Source organism: Cephus cinctus, unplaced genomic scaffold, assembly GCF_000341935.2.
Source record: "Cephus cinctus unplaced genomic scaffold, Ccin1 Ccin1_scaffold0240, whole genome shotgun sequence".
NCBI classification, from domain to species: domain Eukaryota; kingdom Metazoa; phylum Arthropoda; class Insecta; order Hymenoptera; family Cephidae; genus Cephus; species Cephus cinctus.
The window spans coordinates 1,014,383-1,035,946 of NW_014332956.1; the positions used below are offsets into that span (position 1 = coordinate 1,014,383).

Below are 21,564 nucleotides of genomic sequence, written 5' to 3' on the forward strand. Positions count from 1 at the left end.
TTCATTGAATGCTTGTTGCTCAATTCTTATAAACTACAACTGGTAACGCACTTGGAAACATATACCCGGTGTCGATAGTTATTCATGACCCTTGCCTCTTGCAGTTACACTGCGACCAAATAGATGTCTCCAGTATATACCCCTATGCGATGTTCGCAAAAATTAGCTCCGGCTGCCGGTACACTGTCACGCGGAGAATAGAAATATCCTTTGTGTAAACAAATCGGCGACACTCGCTTAGCAAGCTCCAAAGAGAATTTAATTATACAAGCTTTAATAACATCGATGCGAAATTTAGTATCGTTTACAAATTATTCGTGCTGTGTCGGTGAAGGACGTCCGCGATAATCACGACGTTGTTCCCAATGGACGTAGGAAATAGCACGAAAATAGTGATTCCAGAACGTGACGAAGGGTGAGTCTCAGCCATCTTGGGAAAATTGCTTATCGTTATCCCGCCAAAGTCTGATGCTGCTACGGCTGCAACTGCTACTGCATACTGTACTCTACCGGCAGGACAACAACGAGCGGCAAACCACGAGTCCATATATTGAGACCCCCAGAAAACAAGGACAAAATAATGTCTTGCTGATCGCAATGCAGTTTTACCTAATTCGGTGAGTGGTCCATTCCACCAATATACGTTTCCTAGAATACCGTAATGTATCTTGTCCTAAAGTATTCTTTTATTTTACAATGTAAGACTTTTTCTTTTTTTCCTGGCTTATGATTTCTACCTAACTAATTAACAATCACAGCTTTGCATACTTATCCTTCTGAGTATTACATATATGTTGTATGTTGCATACTTATCGTTTTAAGTATGCATAATTATATTATGTATTTTATCTCTTTAAATTTTTTCGTATTACACGGTATATAATATAAAAAAAATTTACTTGATAGGTACAGGGATAAAATAGAGACATGCACAAACACGTTAGATAATTTCACGAGAACAAAATATGAAATTCCTTACCGGATATAGAGGATGGATCCAGAAAATGACCTGGACCCTCCTTGAGACCCGTCTGCGAGTCTCGAGCGAATACCGTAACCGTGACTAGAACGGGTCCCGCCATTTTTCTCTTTTCTCTTATTTTTGGGTTTCCGATTTTTCTTTTATTTTCAAAACTGTCCGTAAGACAACCCCTTACGCATATGCAATTGTCAAACGCGCCGCGGTAAGCGTATGAACGTGTTGCAGGCGCGTTAAATCCGGCAGGTGGTTACTGAGAGAAGTGGCGTTCGGGAACTACCTATGTAAAAAAAATACATTTTAAATTCCTATTGACTTAGATGTCTTCAGGTAACAATACTGTTAAACTTTTGTAAACCTTATCTAAATAATTCGCTAAATGCCTAATGCCAAATTCGCTGTCCCCAAAGGTTGCTCAGAAATAGCGTGCGATGATATGGCTTGACGGAATGTTATTATTTCTTCTGCCCAAAATAAATTATAATTACAATTGTTTTTATGACTTTCTCCTACGCTTCGCTGTTGATTTACTTTTTGATTTATATTTATGCCTTAGGGTACTAACTAAATCATACACCTTGAATATGGTGTGCATGTTGTTCCCAAGTTTGATCATTTTTTCTGAATCCAAGTACCCGATGGACTCAGTGTATCCAATATCCAGGATACCAAGGAAGACAGAACACCAGGAGGTATAGTGTGTCCACGTACAGCATGAAAAGGTAGTGCGCGTTAAGGGGTCGGCTTTCTTCATAAAGAAAATACGAAAAGAGAATGCGAGAGGCACAGGGTCAGGTGTATACGTTTACATAGGTTAGAAAATACACGCATAATAGACGATCCTCGTGGATCCTATCAACGAGCATATTCCTACCCAGAAAGATAACCACCATCCTCGTTTTCAACTTCAATCTTACTCGTACCCCCTGAAAGAAGTATGTCAGTATAAACCGCGACATTTTTCTACGTGAGTTTCTCGATAGAGATAACATTGGTTGAAAGATTGAGGTTAGAGCAACTATTTTTTTTCTATATCTATTTAATCAACAGGAACTCCTCCTCAGGAATAGGATGTGCTCCAGTTGACGAGGCTAGCGGTCCTCTCTGTGGAGGTCGCCAATTTAACACTTCCACTTATCAATATTAAATTGCCCCTTGGAAGATACGAACGTGACGTCAGCACGCGGTCCCGCATAGCAACCGAGTGAGGACGGAAGGACAAACAGACGCATGTTACTCGCACGCACACGTACAATCGAGCGGTCCTGGTTCTTGGCGAGTATGTAGTGTAGTCGGATATTGTATATGTTGAGAATATATATATATATATATATAGTCACGTGTACATTTTGTGTATATGTGCCCGAAGCACGCACAGAGGGTTCAAACGGGGCAGCTGCCTGGTTGGATGGCTGGCTAGTTGGATGGGTGACTAGCTGTCTCTTCTTCAGACAGAGTCGTGTGTGCACTCTCTCACGGGCAGATCATTGAATTCGTGATGTGCGCATGCGCAGATAAAGCACGGGACTCGGATAAGGAACGAGAGAATGTAGGTTAGGGTGATAGAGACGATACCAACGTGCAGGGTCATCCTCGCAGTAACAATGTTTAGGAAGTCTTCAACTCCATCTTCTTCTTCCCCCTTGTTATTATTATGTTGTTTTTTTCCTTCCATTCTACATTCAATCCTTTTGGCTTCTCTTTTTCATACTTCCCGCACTTTTTCTTCCACATCGTCCTCATAGACGGCTTCCTCGTGGGCCTGGGTCTCCGTTCACCAACACTGCCTACAGCAGCGCCACGATCACTCTGTCAAGGATGATAATCGTATGCAGGAATTCCAAGTCCCCACGTCCTTTACCACGCAGGAAACGCTTCTGCTAATTTTTTCTCGTGTGGACAAAGACTCTTTCTGTTCCTGGAAGTGAGCGAGATTTGTCAATAGACCTCACTGTTGCTCGAGCGCCATGTTACCGTTGCTGTATTGATAGAATGATCTATCTATCGTTCACTATCGAAAATGACATTGATAGTTATTTTATTATTCATACGAAACATGGACGTACATCTTGCTACTACGCAAACAACATCTACTGTGCTTTCTATGAATTTGGAATTTCTGTTAATTAGCTCCAAGACTGTTCCTTACTAATACACATACCGTAAACGTTAGCGATTTAGTTATCGTCTTGAACAAGACCTCAAAAAGTAAGTCTTTGAGATCCTATGAGGTCAATGTAAAAAGACTAAACACCCTAAACGATATTAAGCACCGTTCGCTCTCGCATTATGACATAATACCCGCGCAGAAGGGATAGAGCGATGCTTACGTTCTTAACTGACCAGCTCTTTGTTCTAGTGAAGTCTAGTGCGTGCCGCCGTTCGACACGCATTAAATTTTCTTTCTCTCTCGTGTTAGACTTCTTTTCTTTTTTATTCGCCCGCGAGAGCCACATCTGCTTGACGCAACACTACTTGACTCTCTTGAGCACTTGGCTCCGCTAACTCGTAAACACGAGGAACCTCCCATGAAATAATAAAGTCAGTTTCATATACGGTATACAACATATGCATACTATATTTATGGACGTAAACCATAAATTCTTCCGCATATGAAGATTTTTCGTGAGACCATATACAGACTGGTGCGTTATAAAGTGTACATTTTTAAATTTTCTCTCCTCAATTATCCTGTTGAATCACCATAGGATTTTCTTCCACAAGGGCTAACGGGAGTACGCCTCTAAGGAAAGTAGATAGGGACCAATGGCAAAGGATAGGACTAGGCCGATATACATATAGTATACTGTATTATATGTATGCATAGACAGAGAGACGCATCCGCATGTATGTGAAACTAGTTCCCATACTCTCTCGTTATACTCCTGTGTCCGAGATGTGGTCCTATGGCGGTGGTGGGGGCACGGGGAAGCCGCGCGTTAGAATTCGAGAAATTATGGTGCTTTCTTACGTAAGTACGTTCAGAGTTCTCATGAACAGAGGTTCTCCACGCGATGAAGGCTTATCAATGATTGAAGTGCGGTCCTTGTGAATCGATGGTCGTTCTACGGGGTTATAGGATTTTTAATCTTTTTTTTTTTAATCTGGGAACTTTTTCTCTCTTTCTACGTCTATCGTGACGTACGACACTCGTTTGCTAATGAATGAGAACCTGGAATGTGAAACCTTACCACCTCCATGAGATGAACCTGTCCCAACTTTTCCAAGGAGGTTGCCTGGCGCTTGTCCTTCGAGTAAGATTTGTCCATTCAATATATGGCGAGAGATGCCGATGATGGATTTCGCCTAAATTTTTTTTATTTTTGACCTTGTCTGTTTGTTTTGTGACGCATTCCTGTAAGTCGACACAGCGTTTAAATTTCATCAACAATCCGTGATTCGAGAACGGAAATCGCTGAGCAATCAAAATTTAAATGGACCCACGTGCCCGTGTGGTGGCCGCACGAGAAACACAGTAAGAAATAAATAGGAGAAAAAGGAAGTAATAATAAAAGAGAAGCACGCCACGGCGTTGCTCCGTTTTTGTAATATTTACAAACAGTCACGTGGTCCGAGATTGAGTTTATTTTGACGTTCAAAAGTAAAGTCAAGGAAAGGAGAAACTGAGTGGGAGGGAGTTTTTCCAGCGAAGGGACAGGGCTAAATCTTAAGGAGGGTGACTCCGTTTCTAACCACGTGCGGACCTCTGCGGGTGGCCAATGTGGAGTAATGAAATAGTAATGTTTTAACGCAGAAACTCGATCGTTGAGTATCTGGCGGGTTAGTCCGAATTTAGAAGAGAAATCTCTCACGCGAAGAATCATCGCCTTGGGCCTTCTCCAAGGATCACATATGTATATTCCATATATATTCACGTGTCATATACCCATTATATTCGTGTAATATATAAAGAAGCCTATCATCTGCATATTGTTTCAGCAATACATATATTCAAAAGACTCTAAATTGACTGAGAAAACAAAGATGCTCGAGTAATTCGCGGGTCAATTCACCGGATGCGCTCTTTTGCACAATTCTAATGGAACCGACCGGTTCCCAGCATTCGGACAATGGACCGCGAAAGGCCTTGCAGCTTCCTACGAACCTTTTTACTCTTCTTACTCACAATCAGTCTTTTACTCTTTACTCTCACGCCTTTTGCGCGGGCACCATGCGCACGCACAGCCGGGCAAATACACGGGCTACTTTTCATCCTTTTGAATCACCTTCTTCCCTCCTCGACTCGATCCTCATCTTTCTTTTAATCATAACCTCGCATTATTTTTCTTCGAGGATAACAAAGCCCGCACCGCAATAGTACCGTAAAACTTGGCACATCTTGCATCAATACCCAACAGGGACTTCCGGTGGCTTTAGAGATTTCGTATCGACGTATATTGTGCAGATACATGTTATAAATATGCATTCAGCATATCATCGACGTCCTCGATTTTTCTATAATATCCTAAAGATATTGAGGTTATGTCGTATATATATGATAAAGCCGTGAAAAAGTATTCTTCGTTAACCTGTCGCCCGATCGGACTGTGTATGGCTTATACATAAAAGTTTAAAAGAAATTCTTCGGCTGTCTCCACATGGATTCCCACGTAGGAGAAGAAGTCGTATGTGCCGGTATGTGTCGTGACGCCGTGAAATGCTGTGCGGGCTGACTACGAACACATCTAAATGAAATAATATCTCGACAGATAGGATAGACGTGGTAGTGTAGTACCACACTATACCGTCGGCCTACCATGGACTCTATCGCTATGGTGGGGAGTCTCCCTTTTTTATTTCACAGTGCGGCAACATCCCTCCAGAACTTCGTGTCTTTCCGTGGGTGTTCGTTCAGCTTCGTATTCGTCCCTTCTAACACGGGGATACGCAGGCCTGTGTCTTCCCCCACTCTAACTGCTCCTAGCCCTTCCCGCCTCGTTTAGACCCTGACCAAGCGGTGTAGGTACCCTTAGTTGGAATCCGACCACTGTACTGGATGGTTTGGCGCGTCGAGGGTTCTTGATGATTTTCCTTCTCCTTTCTTGATAGTTCTGTAACAACACAAACGCGTTTTCCTTGTAAACAGACAACAAAGTATGGCGACCGGAAATCTCTTTGATATATTATCCTCGACGTCAAACATTTAAATTCACTGATATCGACGTGCTCTTTACCCTACAAACATTCAAACATTGTAACCGTTACAAGAATTTCCCGCGCTACGTTATATATTTTATGTACGCGTTCAAGCACGCAGGAGAGATTGAAATTCTCTGCACTCTCGTTGCGCATGGGATTCTCTCCTCGTGTATTTGTTTTTCGCGGTCATTATTTTCCTATCCTACTAAATTTATTGTGCTACTGTCTACTGGCAACACTGGAAGATACCGGGAAGCTTGGAAAACAAGAGAAATACAATTCGACGTTCGGCAAATCGTCAAAGAAGCTCGACTAAAGAGTAACAATAGGATACATGAGGCAGATCGTAATGAATTATGGGAAGTGTTTGTGAAGAGTTTTACTCGGTGCTATAATGATTGTGCTCGGATAAGTCATTGCTGGAAGGTCTAGCTGTATCACGCGCGAAGAGTCCTCGAGGATTGCGTCGTTGCTCGGCCAGGTCCTTCAAGGATGGAATTAATACCGGGTGGAGTTCTTCTACCAGCTAAAGTCGTGGATATATCCTCGTACCATTCAACATTTTATTCTCCACCACCGACTGAAGCGTAAGTCACATTGTATTTCATTAGCATAACCTTAAAATCCTTGCGATATCCTGTGTCCTTTGTATGCTCCAATTTTCTCAGTGTTATGCAATGTGTTAATAATACAGAATTTCTGCTTTATTATTGTCAGAAACTACAGTGTTCACGAGTCTTGATAACAATTTTAAACACAACATTAATACTCGTATGTAGAAATGTTTCTTGGGATACGTAGGTCATACCGGAAGTCACTGTTTCAATATTGATATCAAAAGGATGCTGTCTTATCGCTGGCGCCGATTGTAGGACTTGTGTTCACTTTTTTTTCTTACTCTTTGTCGACGCTGAGACCTCCATTTACGTTATATACAATATCTAGCTTGGCTCGTAACTTCTAGGGACGCTTCTCTAAATTTTCTAATGTTATATCTCTCTCAGTCATTTTGTATGCCTATTCTGTACTACCTTAATACGTATAAACACATGTGACTACATTTGTCGTATGTGCATTCAGACGCTATTCTCGCGTGTGCATATATACGTGAGTATGCACGTCTCTGCCTCTTGGACGTATAACGGGTTGTGGTATAGCAGGCGCATACACGTAACGTCGTATAGTATATAGCACACCTATATATGTAATTTAAAGCGATTCTCAGATATAGAAGGTCATATGTGAGCGCACCTCTTCTAGTAGCACGTGTTGCTATGTCCGATTCTCCTGGAACTTTTTTTTCGGTTAGAATTCCTGGACAGGATTCTGATCTTGTTCCTTTTAAATGACCTAATCCTTTGACTCATTGTCAGTCTTTCTTTTTATTATTTCTTTCTTCTCTTTTTAGATTTTTCAGATAACAGGAATAATCAGCATCTCTTATGAATAATCGATTTCAGTTCTCTCAAACGAAATCCGGAAACTTGGAACGTATAACAGTTCGCCAATGTATTGGTGTCCTAACATCAAGCCACTTAGAAGAACCGGAATTGATTAGCATGCGATCCTCGTCAATGGTTTCCGTTTGTTTGTCGATTATGTTACTTTAGATCTTTTTCTCTCAAGTTTATTTAAAATGTTTTTCCCCTCTTTTTGTTTCCTTTCTTTCTCAGAACAGGAATTAAGTTAATGTGGTCGACACACTCTTCGTCTGTCCCTCTGTTTCTGTCTTCTTTTTTTAATTTCCATCGCTCATCTTTTAATTTTGTCAATAAATTTACGTCATATTTATACACATACAATTCTAAAGGAGAAAATCATTCGAAGATATTTTTCTCTTTCGATGAAATTTGTAAGGGAGATTTTTCGGAGTCTTATTTCGACACGTGGTTTTCTACAAGCTTGTGCACGCACACCGTGCTTCCATACGTGTCCAACCCTTGGCGAGGGTTCCCGAAGACTGATAGCAGCTGCACCCTCCTTTGAACAATACACTGTTCCCAGCGGCGAGCATATACGTACACACATATGTGAACACGTGAACGCACGCATCTCCTCTCATATTGGGCACATTGGGGTGAGACTTGGAAGGCCAAATTGTAAATTTGCCAAGGGGTTGTTTCTTAGACGGGATATCCTACGTCTGGGACGGGCTTAGTATATGCACGTGTATGTATGGGATAAAACTCCGGGGGAACGCCAGGTTCTCTTTTATTTTCGATCCTCGAGGGAGTCTTTGGGGGTTCCGTCCATTTGCTCCTAGCATTGGTCCACGCGAGACAGTCACCCTTGATTGCGTGCATCTGCCCTCCCTCCAACCTGGTTTTTGGAAGCTGTTTTTTTTCTTCTAATTCTTCATTTTTCCGGGAATTCTTTATTTTGAAATCTTTTAAAAATTTGTCAAGATTTTTTGGAAATATTTTGATTCATAACTTAATAGACGATATTTTTATAGTACACCGTAACGAACACTGACAGGGAATACACTTATTTGCATAAAATGTTATTTTGTTAATATAAATCTCTTTTAACGAAACCCTCACCACAGCTATGATTTTGATTTCGTGTACTTCTCACACCGTCCCATATTCTTTTACTCGGGTAAGTCTATACCCTCCTGTATATGCCCCTTCGTGATTCGATATAGCATCCCCGTGATTGTCTCAAGTATTCTCAAGGCGTTTTGTAACTTTCTTTTTTGTTCACTCTTTACAATGCATGCACTTCTCCACCCATGGGCTAGGTACCTTCCCAAAGTATCGAATTCGCGGTACCCGATTCGACTCCCCTGGCAGGGTTATGGGGAATAGAAAATGAAAGATACACTTTCGCGGTGAGTTCGGCCAGTTTTTGGTATGGGGTAAATTTTCATACCGCCGTAATGTCTCATATACCTATACATAAAATATACACAGCACATACGTGATATACCGTAACCCCGAAATACCGTATGGAATACGAGACCGTGCGAAAATGAGACTATGAGGTTTCGCCTCTTGGCACCATAAGGTTACGTGGGTGTTCCACGTCAGTACATGGGATGCCCACCAGGTGAATTTGTATTTATTTTCATTACTAAAACCATCATTTATCGGAGGTCCTACATCGGACACCCTAATGAAAAATTCCCACGGTGCGAATTAAGGATTCACGGGGAAAAGCGGCAGATCGCACTTGTCATGGGAACGAGCATGGGGTTTCCATCGGTACCGATGAGTTGGTTAGTCCTATACCTTCTTACTACCATATAGGTATACATTATACCATAAGGGGGGATGAATCCCGAGGGTTGCTACTTCCCGCCTTTTTACCTTTTCACATCCCCCATATATGTACCACACCATAGCATTACTTCGCAGTCCATGCCCCATATAGATATATACGCAGTTCGTAAATGTCCGCGCTGCCTTTACGCGTACCCCTCCTCCCCCCGCTCCACCCTCCCCATAGAATCGGGACCGTGGGTATTCCACGGTGACGCATACTCACGCATTATCCCATACACAGGCATTACTTGCACACGCGTAGTCCCCATCCTCGGGACCTTTCCTATGGGGTGGAAATTGGCCGCGTGCGAGAATACTCCATGGGCATCAGGGCAGGTGGTGGCCAGATGTCTCGTAAGGGTCTTCTACTGCACTCCACGCTAAACCACCCTGGCTTATATATTACACCCTGCTTTCTACCACCCAAGTCCCCCTCACTCCTCCCCATACCCACCCCGTATACCTTCGCACTCGCATATCCCATAAAATACACCACGAGCGTACTCGATATTTCTATAAAGATACTTGGCTTCCGCGTTTATATCGATTCACCCTCCTCCCCCCCCCCTTAACCCCTTTTTATTAAATTTCTTCGTATACACTCGTATACGTAACTCTACGTCGTATGCGACTGTGGCCTCCCATGATGAGTATAGATAATTTATGGATATTATCCCATACAAACGAGGGGGCGTATCATCTTATCGCATATTCGCTGCGGATTATCTCTCGATATATTTAAGTATACAATCGTGCACTGTGGCCTCCTGTCGTACACGTATTTATACGTATTTATAAATGATGACTGTTATAATATGGAAGACTGATAGCACTATATCGAAATATACAAAGTCGTCACCCTCTATAACTTGTCCTGTATTCTTCCACGTGTACGAGCTGGACGAAATTGTAGGATCGAATAGAAAGTAGCGAACGACGAGAAATTGTATCGGAGTGAAAATATTGTCGCGCTCGAGAATTGTCAGGGATTAAAAAAAGCTATATTAAATAAGTAACGGAAACTGTTACGGGTTGGCGGTCAGGCTGGATGAATCAGTTCGTCCTCTCACTCTCTTACTCTCTCTCTCTCTCTCTCTCTCTCTCTCTCTCTCTCTCTCTCTCTCTCTCTCACTTCTTTCCGTTTGCTCGCACGTTCTCTATCTCCCTCGCCTTCTTATTCCTTTCTTTTTTTCCTTACTCCGACATTTCTCCTTTATTTGTGAATGAAGAGTTTTTTTCATTCATGAGTCGCGTGGGAGCTGAAACGAGTCTCGTTAGAATGGGATGCGCGATTCGTAAGAATGAACACGTAATATGCCGCTTCGAAAAATCAACAGAGCTATGCATATATGCACGCGTGAACGCGTATAGTTATCGATTTCCGGAAATATCTGGAATTACGTGGATCACGTGGGAATTAATAGAAAGAGTCACTAGTCACTTTCGACTCGATCTCGCTGGTAACATCTGTGAATTGCAACAGGTGCATCCTCGGTCCCTGTTGTTTCACGTCCAAATGAAAATTCCCAGCTTGACGCAAACTAATTATATATTTATTATATGCAAGAGCATGTGTGCAGTGCACGTATGAACAGGCACGAGGTTTCTTGGTGGGAGTGAGAAAAATGGAGAGATAATTTTTTTTTTTCGACAATTTCTCATTGTCACTCCCCCTCCTCTCCCCTCTACCGTCAATTCCCAAGGGATGGAGTATCTAACGTTACGGGGGTGTCTGTGACAGCTGATTTGCCGTCGACTCGTGCCACGTCCCGTTCCTCCTTTGCATAGGTACTTATTTCTTCTTCCCGTTCCTTTGCACCTGGTGCAAGCAGGTTTATCACCACCACCACCACCTCCCCTGTTCCTCTTCCTCTCGATTCCTTCTCGTTCATTCCTACCACTTTTATTTTTCTTCTTCCGCCTGTCTTTTTTTTCCTTCTCCTCTCCTCCGCTCCGCGCTCCTCCTCCTCCTGTTTCACGGTACTTCCTCCTTCGCACCCGGAGGACACTTGGCCCTTTCCGCCCTGATAACCTTACGCGGCCTGTGCAGCATACGCGCTTGTACAATGGTTAACAGCGTGGCGACTAATGGATGGCAGTAACAGGGTGGGAAAATAGTCAGGCTGCTGTTATACACGGAGGAAGTTAGGAAATAAGGAAGTGCCGAAGGAACAACTGACTTGAAAAAGGGCGGGGGGGGGGAGGGGGAGTAGAGTGGGAGATGGCAATGGCGTTACCGATGGCAGGCACCCCCAATTTCTCCTTCCTCGTAGCTCGCAGATGTCCCTCGAAGGTTTCCACCCGCCCCTCTCACCTTTCCATCACCTTTAACTTTTTTGCCTCCCCTTTCTCCCTTGCTTAGCATTAACTTCTTTTTTTCTCACGTATTTCATCGCTTCCACTCTTCACGCTACTATGCCGTGCGCGCGGCCATCTTCTCTTCTTTTTTCTCACTAGTTCTCATACCTAAGTCCAGCATGCCCCGATCTGCCCTCCGTATTAGAGTTCCCGCGCAGACTTATCTCTATTTGAGAATCACGAGAATCCAGTGTATCCCTCGTCAGATGGTCATCGCATTTCTGTTTGTTCCCACGTGGACGGCTTATCGGTCGCCAAACTTCGCAACGTAAGATATATTGTATACAAATGACGACCAGCCGTCAGCTACGATGGCTACGGCGTTTCCCTCTCCGATCGCATCGGTCAAGGTGAATTTGAAAGTTTTCTAATGATTCGGCAAGCGTATCGATCGTGGCCATTGTGTCCAATTGACGTGTCTGCTACATCCCATATACCGTCTCCCAGCGTCCCATCGATACAGACGCATTATCTAGGCATAGTGAATTTAAACGGACCCGACAAAAGAATCCTCCGCAACGTCTCGGCTTAGCGTAGAATCTTTAAAGGGACTATGTAGCTTGCCCCACACCACTCGCATCTCTTGGCATTGATCCTCGAGAGAAAATCTGGCACGTGCTAGAAAATGGGCCAGGGTCCAGATAGTCTGCTGGGCCCGATGGACATCTGCTCCTCTTGGCACCTGCCATCGTAGGACCGTAAGGACGAGTTAGCTTCCTGACCACTATGGGCAGTGTGGCTGTAGAGCGTCCTGATAGTTCTGTAAGTTCAGATCATTATATCCCATGAGACAGAGGAACTCGTTGGACATCTAACGAATATCTATTCGAAATATGCCAATAACAAGCGTATACGTAAATCTCATGGATCGGCTCCGCTGAGTCGTTTGCGAAATTGAAAGGAATAATTTGGCAGCTTACGCAGTGGTCGGAGTAGGAAACGCGGCATGTGCCTAGTTGTCGGCCTTATGGGACCGACTAATACATATAGAAGGTTAGGGTCTACCCGGGTAAGAGCTGTAACGGTCGCGAATTCCTTGGTTGGCATAAACAAGCGGCAGTTATACAATCAGGATTTAAATGATACACAGATCGTGTGTGACTGTGGAGCATGCTGGGCTGCGTGCGCAAGTGACACAAGGGGTGGGAGGCGCGGGTCTTATGTCGTGGCCAGAGGTCAAAGTGGCAGGAGGATGGTTTGGATGTCGGGAATAGATAAAAAACAAAAATAGATTGAAACGAGGTCCTAAAAAGTACGCGGTGTATATGTCTATAGCGCTAATCCCATGCATGATCCCGTATATGCTGGGTTGTATATACTTGTATATACATGGATTCTTTCTGTCCTTATCTCTTGCTGGACTCTCTATTCATACGAATACGCGCTGAAATAATTTCACACGTACGAACACGCGTACACACTTACGGACTCATTAAGGAGAGTTTCAGACCGCGATCCTTCCCTCAGGCGGTTTCGTCCAACACACGGGTCCTCCTATACGTTTTATAAGATTTTTATTAGGTAAATGTAGCCACACGAGCACAGCTACCTCCAGCACAGCTGGCTTCTGGCTGTGTACGTGCACGTGGGTATGTAGAGCTTAGAAATTTTCGCGATTTCGTGGGACCGGTGTTTTCGGCGAAATCGGTTAATCACACGGGGTCCGTCGGTGCCTCGTAAGACCCCGTGACACACACGTGTTCGAAAAAAAATTTGAATTCTCAAGGATACTACCGACCGTTTGACACGATCCCACGAAATTACGTAAGGCACTCGTTATCCTGATGCCCCGGCGGTGGAGGCAGAGGTGGAGCAGAAGGAACACAGATACTGCTGTGTATAATGACGAAAGTATTTTAAAATACACATTAGGTGCGATACACGGGAATAATACGTGTCTGTAGAATTTATCCGGAGTATGTACAAAGTAAAGGAACGTGCGCAACAGTGACATAGTAAAAAAGGCAGGATCGAACTGAAAGATGATATCCTACCAAGTTTCGTTCGTTCGTTACCATATTATACAGGAGCAGTACCTTGTGTATGAAGTTCCCGTAAAATCGATAGAGAAATATCCAGGGTGTTTCGTACCCTCCTGCACGTACAGCCCCCATAGGGACAGCTGCGTACACGGTGTTGCGCTCAACCCTCATCCTCCTTGTACCTCGAGTCCCATGACACCCCCCTGGCCCATCAAAACCCTCGACGAAATTTTACCCACGCGTGTCTCGTACACTGGTGATAGTTTTTGGGGGAGGCCCCGTAACAACGTTCATGGGACACCAGTGTAGTTAAATGAGAGAGAGAGAGATAGAGAGGGAACGCATAACGAGAGAAACAAGCATGGCTCCATTAGTAATTCCTCATCCGTAGCATCTACATACTGAAGACAAAGAGGCTGGTTTGCAATGTGTGCGATAGAGTCAGGAGTAAAAGGTATATAATTCGGAATTAGTAAAAGACGGCGAATCGGGGAAGGGAAAGGTGGCTAATAGGTGAAGGGCCGAAGGTACAGAGTAGTAGTATACAGACGGCCCAATAGAGAGGCAGAGGTTGCACATGTCGTCATCGTCATCGTGATGGTGAAGCATATGCCAGGCACAGATGGCACCAGGGTGCCCTTATCACCCTCGATGAAAATAATCATACCTTTGTCCTCGGCAGGGTGCATTTGCCTCGTGCATCGATCGCACTTTTAAAGGGCCGCCCCCCCCCCCTTCCTCCCCACCTTCTACGGGTGTATCTAGGATGTAGGGTCCCCCGGTATCGTGATCGGTATAAAACAAAAGGACATGAGTTAGGGAATTTCCGTCGTATTCTCTCGTAACTTTTGCTAGCTGAAAGAAAAAAGAACTTCGCAATCTTCACCGCTGGATCGTAATCAGTTTAGCGAGAAATTTGTGATAACGCAGATATGTCTGCCATAAACCCGATAACGTTACGCTCCTGTTACGTCATCGTTGATGCATTAACAGCTTCGCTGGAATGCTATTCTCATGCGCGGGGAACCAACTCACGTGCAAGTTCCCATGGCGCCTGTCAATCCCGTGACAGATATTATTTTGTATTTTCTTTTCTTTTTTTTTTTTTTTTGAATGATTTTTCCTCAAGCGAAGAGATCCGATAAAATCCAGAAGGAACAAATAATTGCACAGACTTAGGATTCGTGCATTTTGCCAAGTGCATTGGTACCGCCATCTGTGTTTCATTTTTCGTGATTATAGAGTACCTACGTCACTTATAGGGGATATGAGAAATTTAAAAATATCTATGCTTTTTGGAATGCTTTCGTTAGATTTGCTATACCGTGCGTGTCTTTTATGATATATTAGTATAGCGTCGTGGAATCGACTGACTACGATATTGTTAAGGTGTTCGCGAAAATTGTTTTCTTCAATTGTCAACATTTTCGACCGTTATGGTCACATTTTATTCTGGAGTTATTGCAATTTTATTAATTTATATATATATTTACAGTGCAATAGTTTGTTATCTTTGTGCAAATTTTGAACATGGAATTCTAATTTTAATGATTGCCTGTCGAATGCATCCGAGTTTTCACAGTGTATAAAAGAGTTACCAGACTTAAAGGTGTTAAAATTGTAAGAATAGGGGGTTCAATATCTTATTGATATATGCTGAATGGCGTGTGTGTGACCGGTGTCAGTTGAAACACGGTATCGAATGAAATAAAACCGTTTAATCTGCCATCTATGGGTAGTGAATAAATTATAATTGCCTGATAAGTTGTAATGTTGTTTTTTTTTAAAGTGACCAAATTATCACAAGAAAAATTATGTGAGATTCATCGGTTCATTCATTACTTACAATTTCGTTTCATGCTAGAAAAGGCCATTTAATAGGACTTCCTAGTGCTTACCGCAAAAATCCGGTGAATAATATTCAAATACAAGCCAAAACGAGATTCTATTTACTTGTGTATGAATTGTGGGCACACATGATACGTATAAGAGCATTAACACGATATGTATACCTATATATGTATGCACGCACACACAAATTAGCAGGAAATTCGGCCTGTTCTTCACTTCAGGTATGTAAGAGGAAGTTCGCGGTCTATTCGCGACGCACGGTAGAAGTTCCTTTTTGGCAGGAAGTTAATTAGATGTGAAACACTTGCGCGACACAAAAATACCGGATGCGGTTTGTTTCGTCGGGTTGCTTCTTGGTGGGTACCCGTTGACATTAAAAAAGGAAGAACAAAACAGAACGGAGTGAAGGAAGAAAAAGAGGAGGGAAGCTCCTTAAGAAATGTCCTGAATCGGGAAGGAAATTAGTGAGAATGACAGGAAAAGCTTAATGTTCAGCGAGCCATGATATCCTGGCGGAAGTTTGCCGAAGGATCTCGATCATGCTGTACAAAACTGAAAAGCAGGAGTAGACAGGAAGTCAAAGATTGAGAATAAATTCCGGAAACGGATTTGGTCGATCTAGATTTCTTATAGAAGATACCCTTTTTTCGGCATTGAACACTATTGAAAGGATGTAATTATCTTTTTCTCTCGTTTTTTTTTTACAGCTCACGATCCGGATATGACTCGAGCAGCGGTGACGATTCCGAGAGCGAGAACTCCTCTTTGGCGCAGATAAGTAATCAGAGTCAAAATCTCGGAAGTAACTCGGGACAGGGACAGGGGAAACATATAAACAAAGGTCGCTGGACGAAGGAAGAGGTAAAATAAAATTGTTAAAAGTTTAAGCAGTTGAGCTCCCGTTAAGGAAAATCTATATTCATAAGGGTGTCTATTATTCTTATTTCAGGATGCTCTGTTGAAGCAACTGGTGAGCAGCGCTGATCAGCTTGGATCTGGATTAAGGTGGGACGCCGTAGCAGCCCACTTTCCAGACAGGAGCGATGTGCAGTGCCAACAAAGATGGGCCAAAGTTGTGAATCCCGAGTTGGTCAAGGGTCCTTGGACTAAGGAGGTTAGTTATTTCGTGGTGCAGGTCAGGCCCGGTGAGCAGTGTAGAGTAAGAGATAACTACAGATGAAGAAGAGTGCATGTACGTACACGTAAGCACATGTCCAAATCCCAGGACGGACTTCCAAGAAGCAACGGTTGATCCTGACCAGTCGAAACAAAAGGACTCTCTCGCACTCAGCTTGTCTCTGTCTCACTCTCTCTCTCTCTCTCTCCCTTTAGAAGCCGCTGGTATATATTTGGGAGGACTTTAACCCAGGATTTTATAAGGGGCCAAGGGGCCCTACGGAATACAGTCCTGAAGGGTCTACCCGGACTATTTCGGGGCCCCTTAGGGTCCCTTTAAAGAAGCCCCCGAAAATCGTGCCGGACGAAACTGGTTTCTTCTTTTGACTAGGCTCCTTCTCTATCCGAATGTGTTGCTTCCACTGTGATTTCTGACTATGACCACTAGGGAAGAAGTGTAACAGCCTGACAGTTGGTACTCGCTTATTATTATTTTTGTTTTGATATTTCTTTTGCATTCCTCCCCTGGAAGCACTAGTTTAATTGTTTATTCGTTTGACTATTTGGTTCGCCTCTCCTTCTCTTATTTCGTTCTCTGGATCTCAGCGTGTAACGGTGTGTACCGTAGAGGAGTACACCGACAAAAGGGTGCGGTGCATTATGTTGATTGTGTTGTGGCTATGCTTTCCCACGCAACATTCCACCGCGCCATAGGCGCCGCTCACGGTGTCCTATGGTATCCTTATCGTAGTGTATACTACAATTTAGCACGTTGTCGTTTTTCAATTAGAATTAAAATTGACTTATTCGATCTCAGTTTTATTTTTCTTTTACTTTTAGTAGCTGGGGATGCAATCCCGTTACTTGGATTAATTGATTGCAGCTCCACTGTGTCCCGCGTAAAATCTACTGGGTGTCCTACCTATATAATGCACTCTCACGGATCTTGGCGCAGTGCACTGTACAGGCGATGCAATAAGAATATCACGCTCGTGATGCTGTGTTGTGCAGCGTGCCAATGCACTCAGCAACAGAGCCAAGGGCAAACCTCTTTTCTTTTACTCTTTGATTCTCTCTCGCCTTCTCCTCGCCTCGCTCTCTTTCCATCCATTCATTCCTCTTAAGGATGGTGGATGCACCTGGTGCAGAATCTTCTCTCAGGGTCGTTTCCTAGAATCTTATCCGGAGTCTGTGCATAGTGCTGCAAGTGCATAGAGTTTATGGTTATACAGTTGCATAGTGCCCCGTTTACCTCTGTCAATTTTACACAAGGTCAGGAACGTATTAACCTAAAGTCTTCGATGCTAGTGTATAGTGCACACTGTAGACGTGATATGCTCTATTTAATATGTCTGACGGAATTTTTTTGTTTTATTGGTCCTGATCAGGAAGACGAGAAGGTTGTGGAACTCGTGGAAAAATACGGACCCAAAAAGTGGACACTTATAGCCAGACATTTAAAGGGTCGAATCGGTAAACAGTGCCGTGAAAGATGGCACAATCATCTGAATCCTGGTATAAAGAAAAGCGCCTGGACCGAAGCGGAGGACAGGATCATCGTCGAGGCGCATCGTCGGGTAGGGAACCAATGGGCAAAAATTGCCAAGCTTCTCCCGGGTAGAACCGACAATGCCATTAAGAATCATTGGAACAGTACTATGAGGCGGAAATACGAAGCTGAGGAAGGTAGAACGACCGGAAGTACAAGAGGTACACATTTAATTACTGGTTATTATAATAATTAGTTATCAATACGGCAACTTTTTTATATGACGTTTAATGACAGGCAGAGGTAGAAGAAAAGCCATGGAAACGGTATCCGCTTCGAAAAAGGAACAGCCTGTACAAAATGATGAAAATTCCGGTCAAGGTATACCGTGCGTCACTGGTAACAGCAGTTCTACCTTGACGGCTGTAAGCGCCACTCAGGAACTTGATATCGAGCAATTGGATTGGACTAAGGCGTGGGGTCAATCGCAAGAGGAACAGATACAGCGACAACAAACTCGACAACAGCAACATGGGGGTACCCAATTTCAGAATTTGATCGAGATTGCTGAACGTATTGTCAGTACGGACACTCAGTTAGAATCACCACTCAGGAGTGGATTGGTTGATGACAAGAATGTGGACGTATCGCCCTTCTCCAAGTAAGTGAAGGATACTAAGAATGAGGGTCTTTACGGTGTATAAACTAAAAGGTGCCTTTTTCGATATTATTTTATTAATGCAAAAGTGACATTTTTAGGTACTTTGATTTGGAAATTCCACATGAGGTAGCCACATCCAGGAATTCGGACATTCGATTACTACCAATGCCGGATTTGGAGGAAATGGCAGCCAACCGGAAGAAAAAAGTTAGTCCTCCGTTGATACTACGTAGACGTAGATCGATCCATCATCATCATCACCATCATCATCATCAACAGCATCAAGAACAGCAGGTGAAGGAGGAGGAGGAGGAGGAGGAGGGGGAACACGAGGACGTGGAACAGACGACGGATCCTGTCGAAAACAATGAAAATCAATCTGATTATCTCATGGTGCATCAATCCGTCGGAACCACAGCGCCATCTACTCCAATAAAGCAGCTTCCATTTAGTCCCTCGCAGTTTCTCAATAGTCTCAGTCCAGAGACATCCTGGCCCAGGGCGAGTACTCCCAAGGGAAGTCCAGGACCACTTACAACGCCCCAACCGACGGGTTTGCGAAGGAATCAAACAGGTAGGTAAACAAGTAAATTTGCCACGAAATTTGATGCGCCCTGTTTTTCCAGAAGTAGTAACCTAAAATCGTAATAAAATTAAAAATGTTATTTTCATTTGATAGATGGCAATACACCGAGGACGCCGACACCTTTCAAAAATGCTCTGGCGGAGCTAGAGCGGCGTAGCGGTGCAGCGACGCAACTACCAGCTACACCAAGTCGTCTGGATGCTTTGACTGAGATAATCAAGCAGGAGACTGATAGGGAAAGTCTTGCGAGTAGCAGTATCCTCCAGGATTCCGGATATGGAACAGGAAGAAGACGCGGAAAAGAAAATGGCATATCCGGAGGTAAAAGGGCACGGAAGGCTCTTTGTCAGTCCTGGGCCAATTCTCAGGACGCTTCGGATATTAATTTTGCCGTTGAGACACCGGTGAGTTTCATGAGGAATATTTGTGTTTATTATTCATTCTTAGTGTATATCATTGTTAATATCATAAATAATAGCGGAATTACGTAATCCTTAATCATTGAAATTACAGAGTAAGAGTCTGGACACCTCAGTGCTGTTCTCGCCGGCATCGATGGCCCTGGAGGACAGTTTCCTGACGGCAGGGACGAGTCCTGTGAAGGTAGAGCACCAGATCCAAAGTCAAAACCAAATCCAAAACCAACCGGCCCTCTCCTGGTACTATTCCCGGACCAATCGCCTTTAGACACGCTAGCCGGCCTTTTCTATCTCTAGATCTAACTTTTTTCCTCCTCAAATACTTACAGTCTCTGTCCTGTTGGGTTGGTTTTCACTGTTTTCATACTTCTATTTATTTTTCATTTTTACAAACCTCCTTCTCGCCAAACCTGATTAGAGTGAGAGTAAGCCTATGACGCAACACTGCGCATACATCCCTTTGTGTATATTTAACCTTATTTTCATATCATTAATATAATATTAATATATCTGTTCTCCTTCCGTACTTTATCGACGGGGATGCGCGATCCCCGCCTAAAAATCTTAAAACTAACGAGTAGGGAAATAACAAAGAAAAAAAAAGGAAAATAACTAATGAAAATAATGATTCGATTTTTCTATTTAATTAATTTATTCGATGACTGTTCATGAGTCGTAGCGTAACACGAAATTAATTTTATGGATGAAAAGACGCGCGAGCGCAAGCGTTCTTGCCTTGTTCTATTTATTATTAACTTATTATTCTGTCTTGATGACTCAACAAAAACGTAATCCTTAAATCATGATCAGTATAACCCTTGAAATTGATCCAATTTATCCCTTCTTCGTACTACCCCCTCCCCCGTCCCTGTTAATTAATTTGTAAAGGTACAGAAAGCGCGGAAAATTAATATATTTCTTATAGAATTAGCAGAGAATATTGTTCAATGCTTTTTCGCATTTCTTATTATTTTGAGGTTTTTTTAAACGCGGGTTACCCGTCCCTCCTAGAGGCTGGTTTTAAAATGGCGTTCAGTGCCACGCGTACTTAACTTATTCGATTGTTCTTGTTTATATTATTTTTTTTTTATTATCTGTCCCTATTGTCATTAATATTACTCACTACTATTATCCCATTATATTGCTATTAATATTACGGTTATCAATTTACCATTACTCGGTGTGAGAGGATTTTTTGTCTTATATTAGCCCACTGAATTATTATTATCATTATTATTATTATTATTATTATTATTATTATTACTGGTACCTATGACAGCGTCCAGATTTTTTTTTCTTAATTCGAAAATTCACGTTTTCTTGTTAATTTTTTTTTGTTTCGTATCTCATTCATGATATTGTTCGTTTAATATTCTTCTACATGTTACCATTCGTGAATGGATGTTCACTTGTGGTAGGGTCCTGACATCATTTCCATATTATGGATACTCTTGTATATTAAAATTCGTAAAGAATGGCACCTTTTTTTTAAAAAATGGAACTGATGTCTTGGCAAGAGCATAGATATTTTTTATGTCCCTCTACGTATTTATTTATTTATTTTTGTTGTTGGATTTTGTCGCATGTCTGCAACTAACCGCAAGTAAAATCTAAAGATCTAACGTAAGAAAGAGGCCTGGCCTAGCGTAACCAAAGCATCCAATGATGACCCTTCGATTATCCTTGTCATATAAATAATTAACTACCCCCCCCCCCCC

General features: G+C 42.9%; 1 protein-coding gene across 6 annotated transcripts in view; it reads left to right on the forward strand.

Moving 5' to 3' along the window:
- Nucleotides 1-96: 96 nt before the first annotated feature.
- LOC107265852 (transcriptional activator Myb) overlaps nt 97-21,564 on the forward strand; it is a 23,429-nt gene continuing 1,961 nt past the window's right edge. Inside the window, exons 1-9 of one of the 6 annotated variants that reach the window (XM_015735719.2) lie at nt 97-617; nt 16,283-16,436; nt 16,525-16,689; nt 18,080-18,401; nt 18,478-18,841; nt 18,928-19,048; nt 19,121-19,415; nt 19,521-19,831; nt 19,941-20,030. In XM_015735719.2, coding sequence (XP_015591205.1) covers nt 469-617; nt 16,283-16,436; nt 16,525-16,689; nt 18,080-18,401; nt 18,478-18,841; nt 18,928-19,048; nt 19,121-19,415; nt 19,521-19,831; nt 19,941-20,030 — 1,971 coding nt within the window. In that variant the 5' untranslated portion in view covers nt 97-468. Of the gene's footprint in view, nt 618-5,938; nt 6,706-16,282; nt 16,437-16,524; nt 16,690-18,079; nt 18,402-18,477; nt 18,842-18,927; nt 19,416-19,520; nt 19,832-19,940; nt 20,031-21,564 lie in introns of those variants that run through there. The other 5 variants (XM_015735720.2, XM_025083150.1, XM_015735715.2 and 2 more) reach the window with 5 other exon arrangements.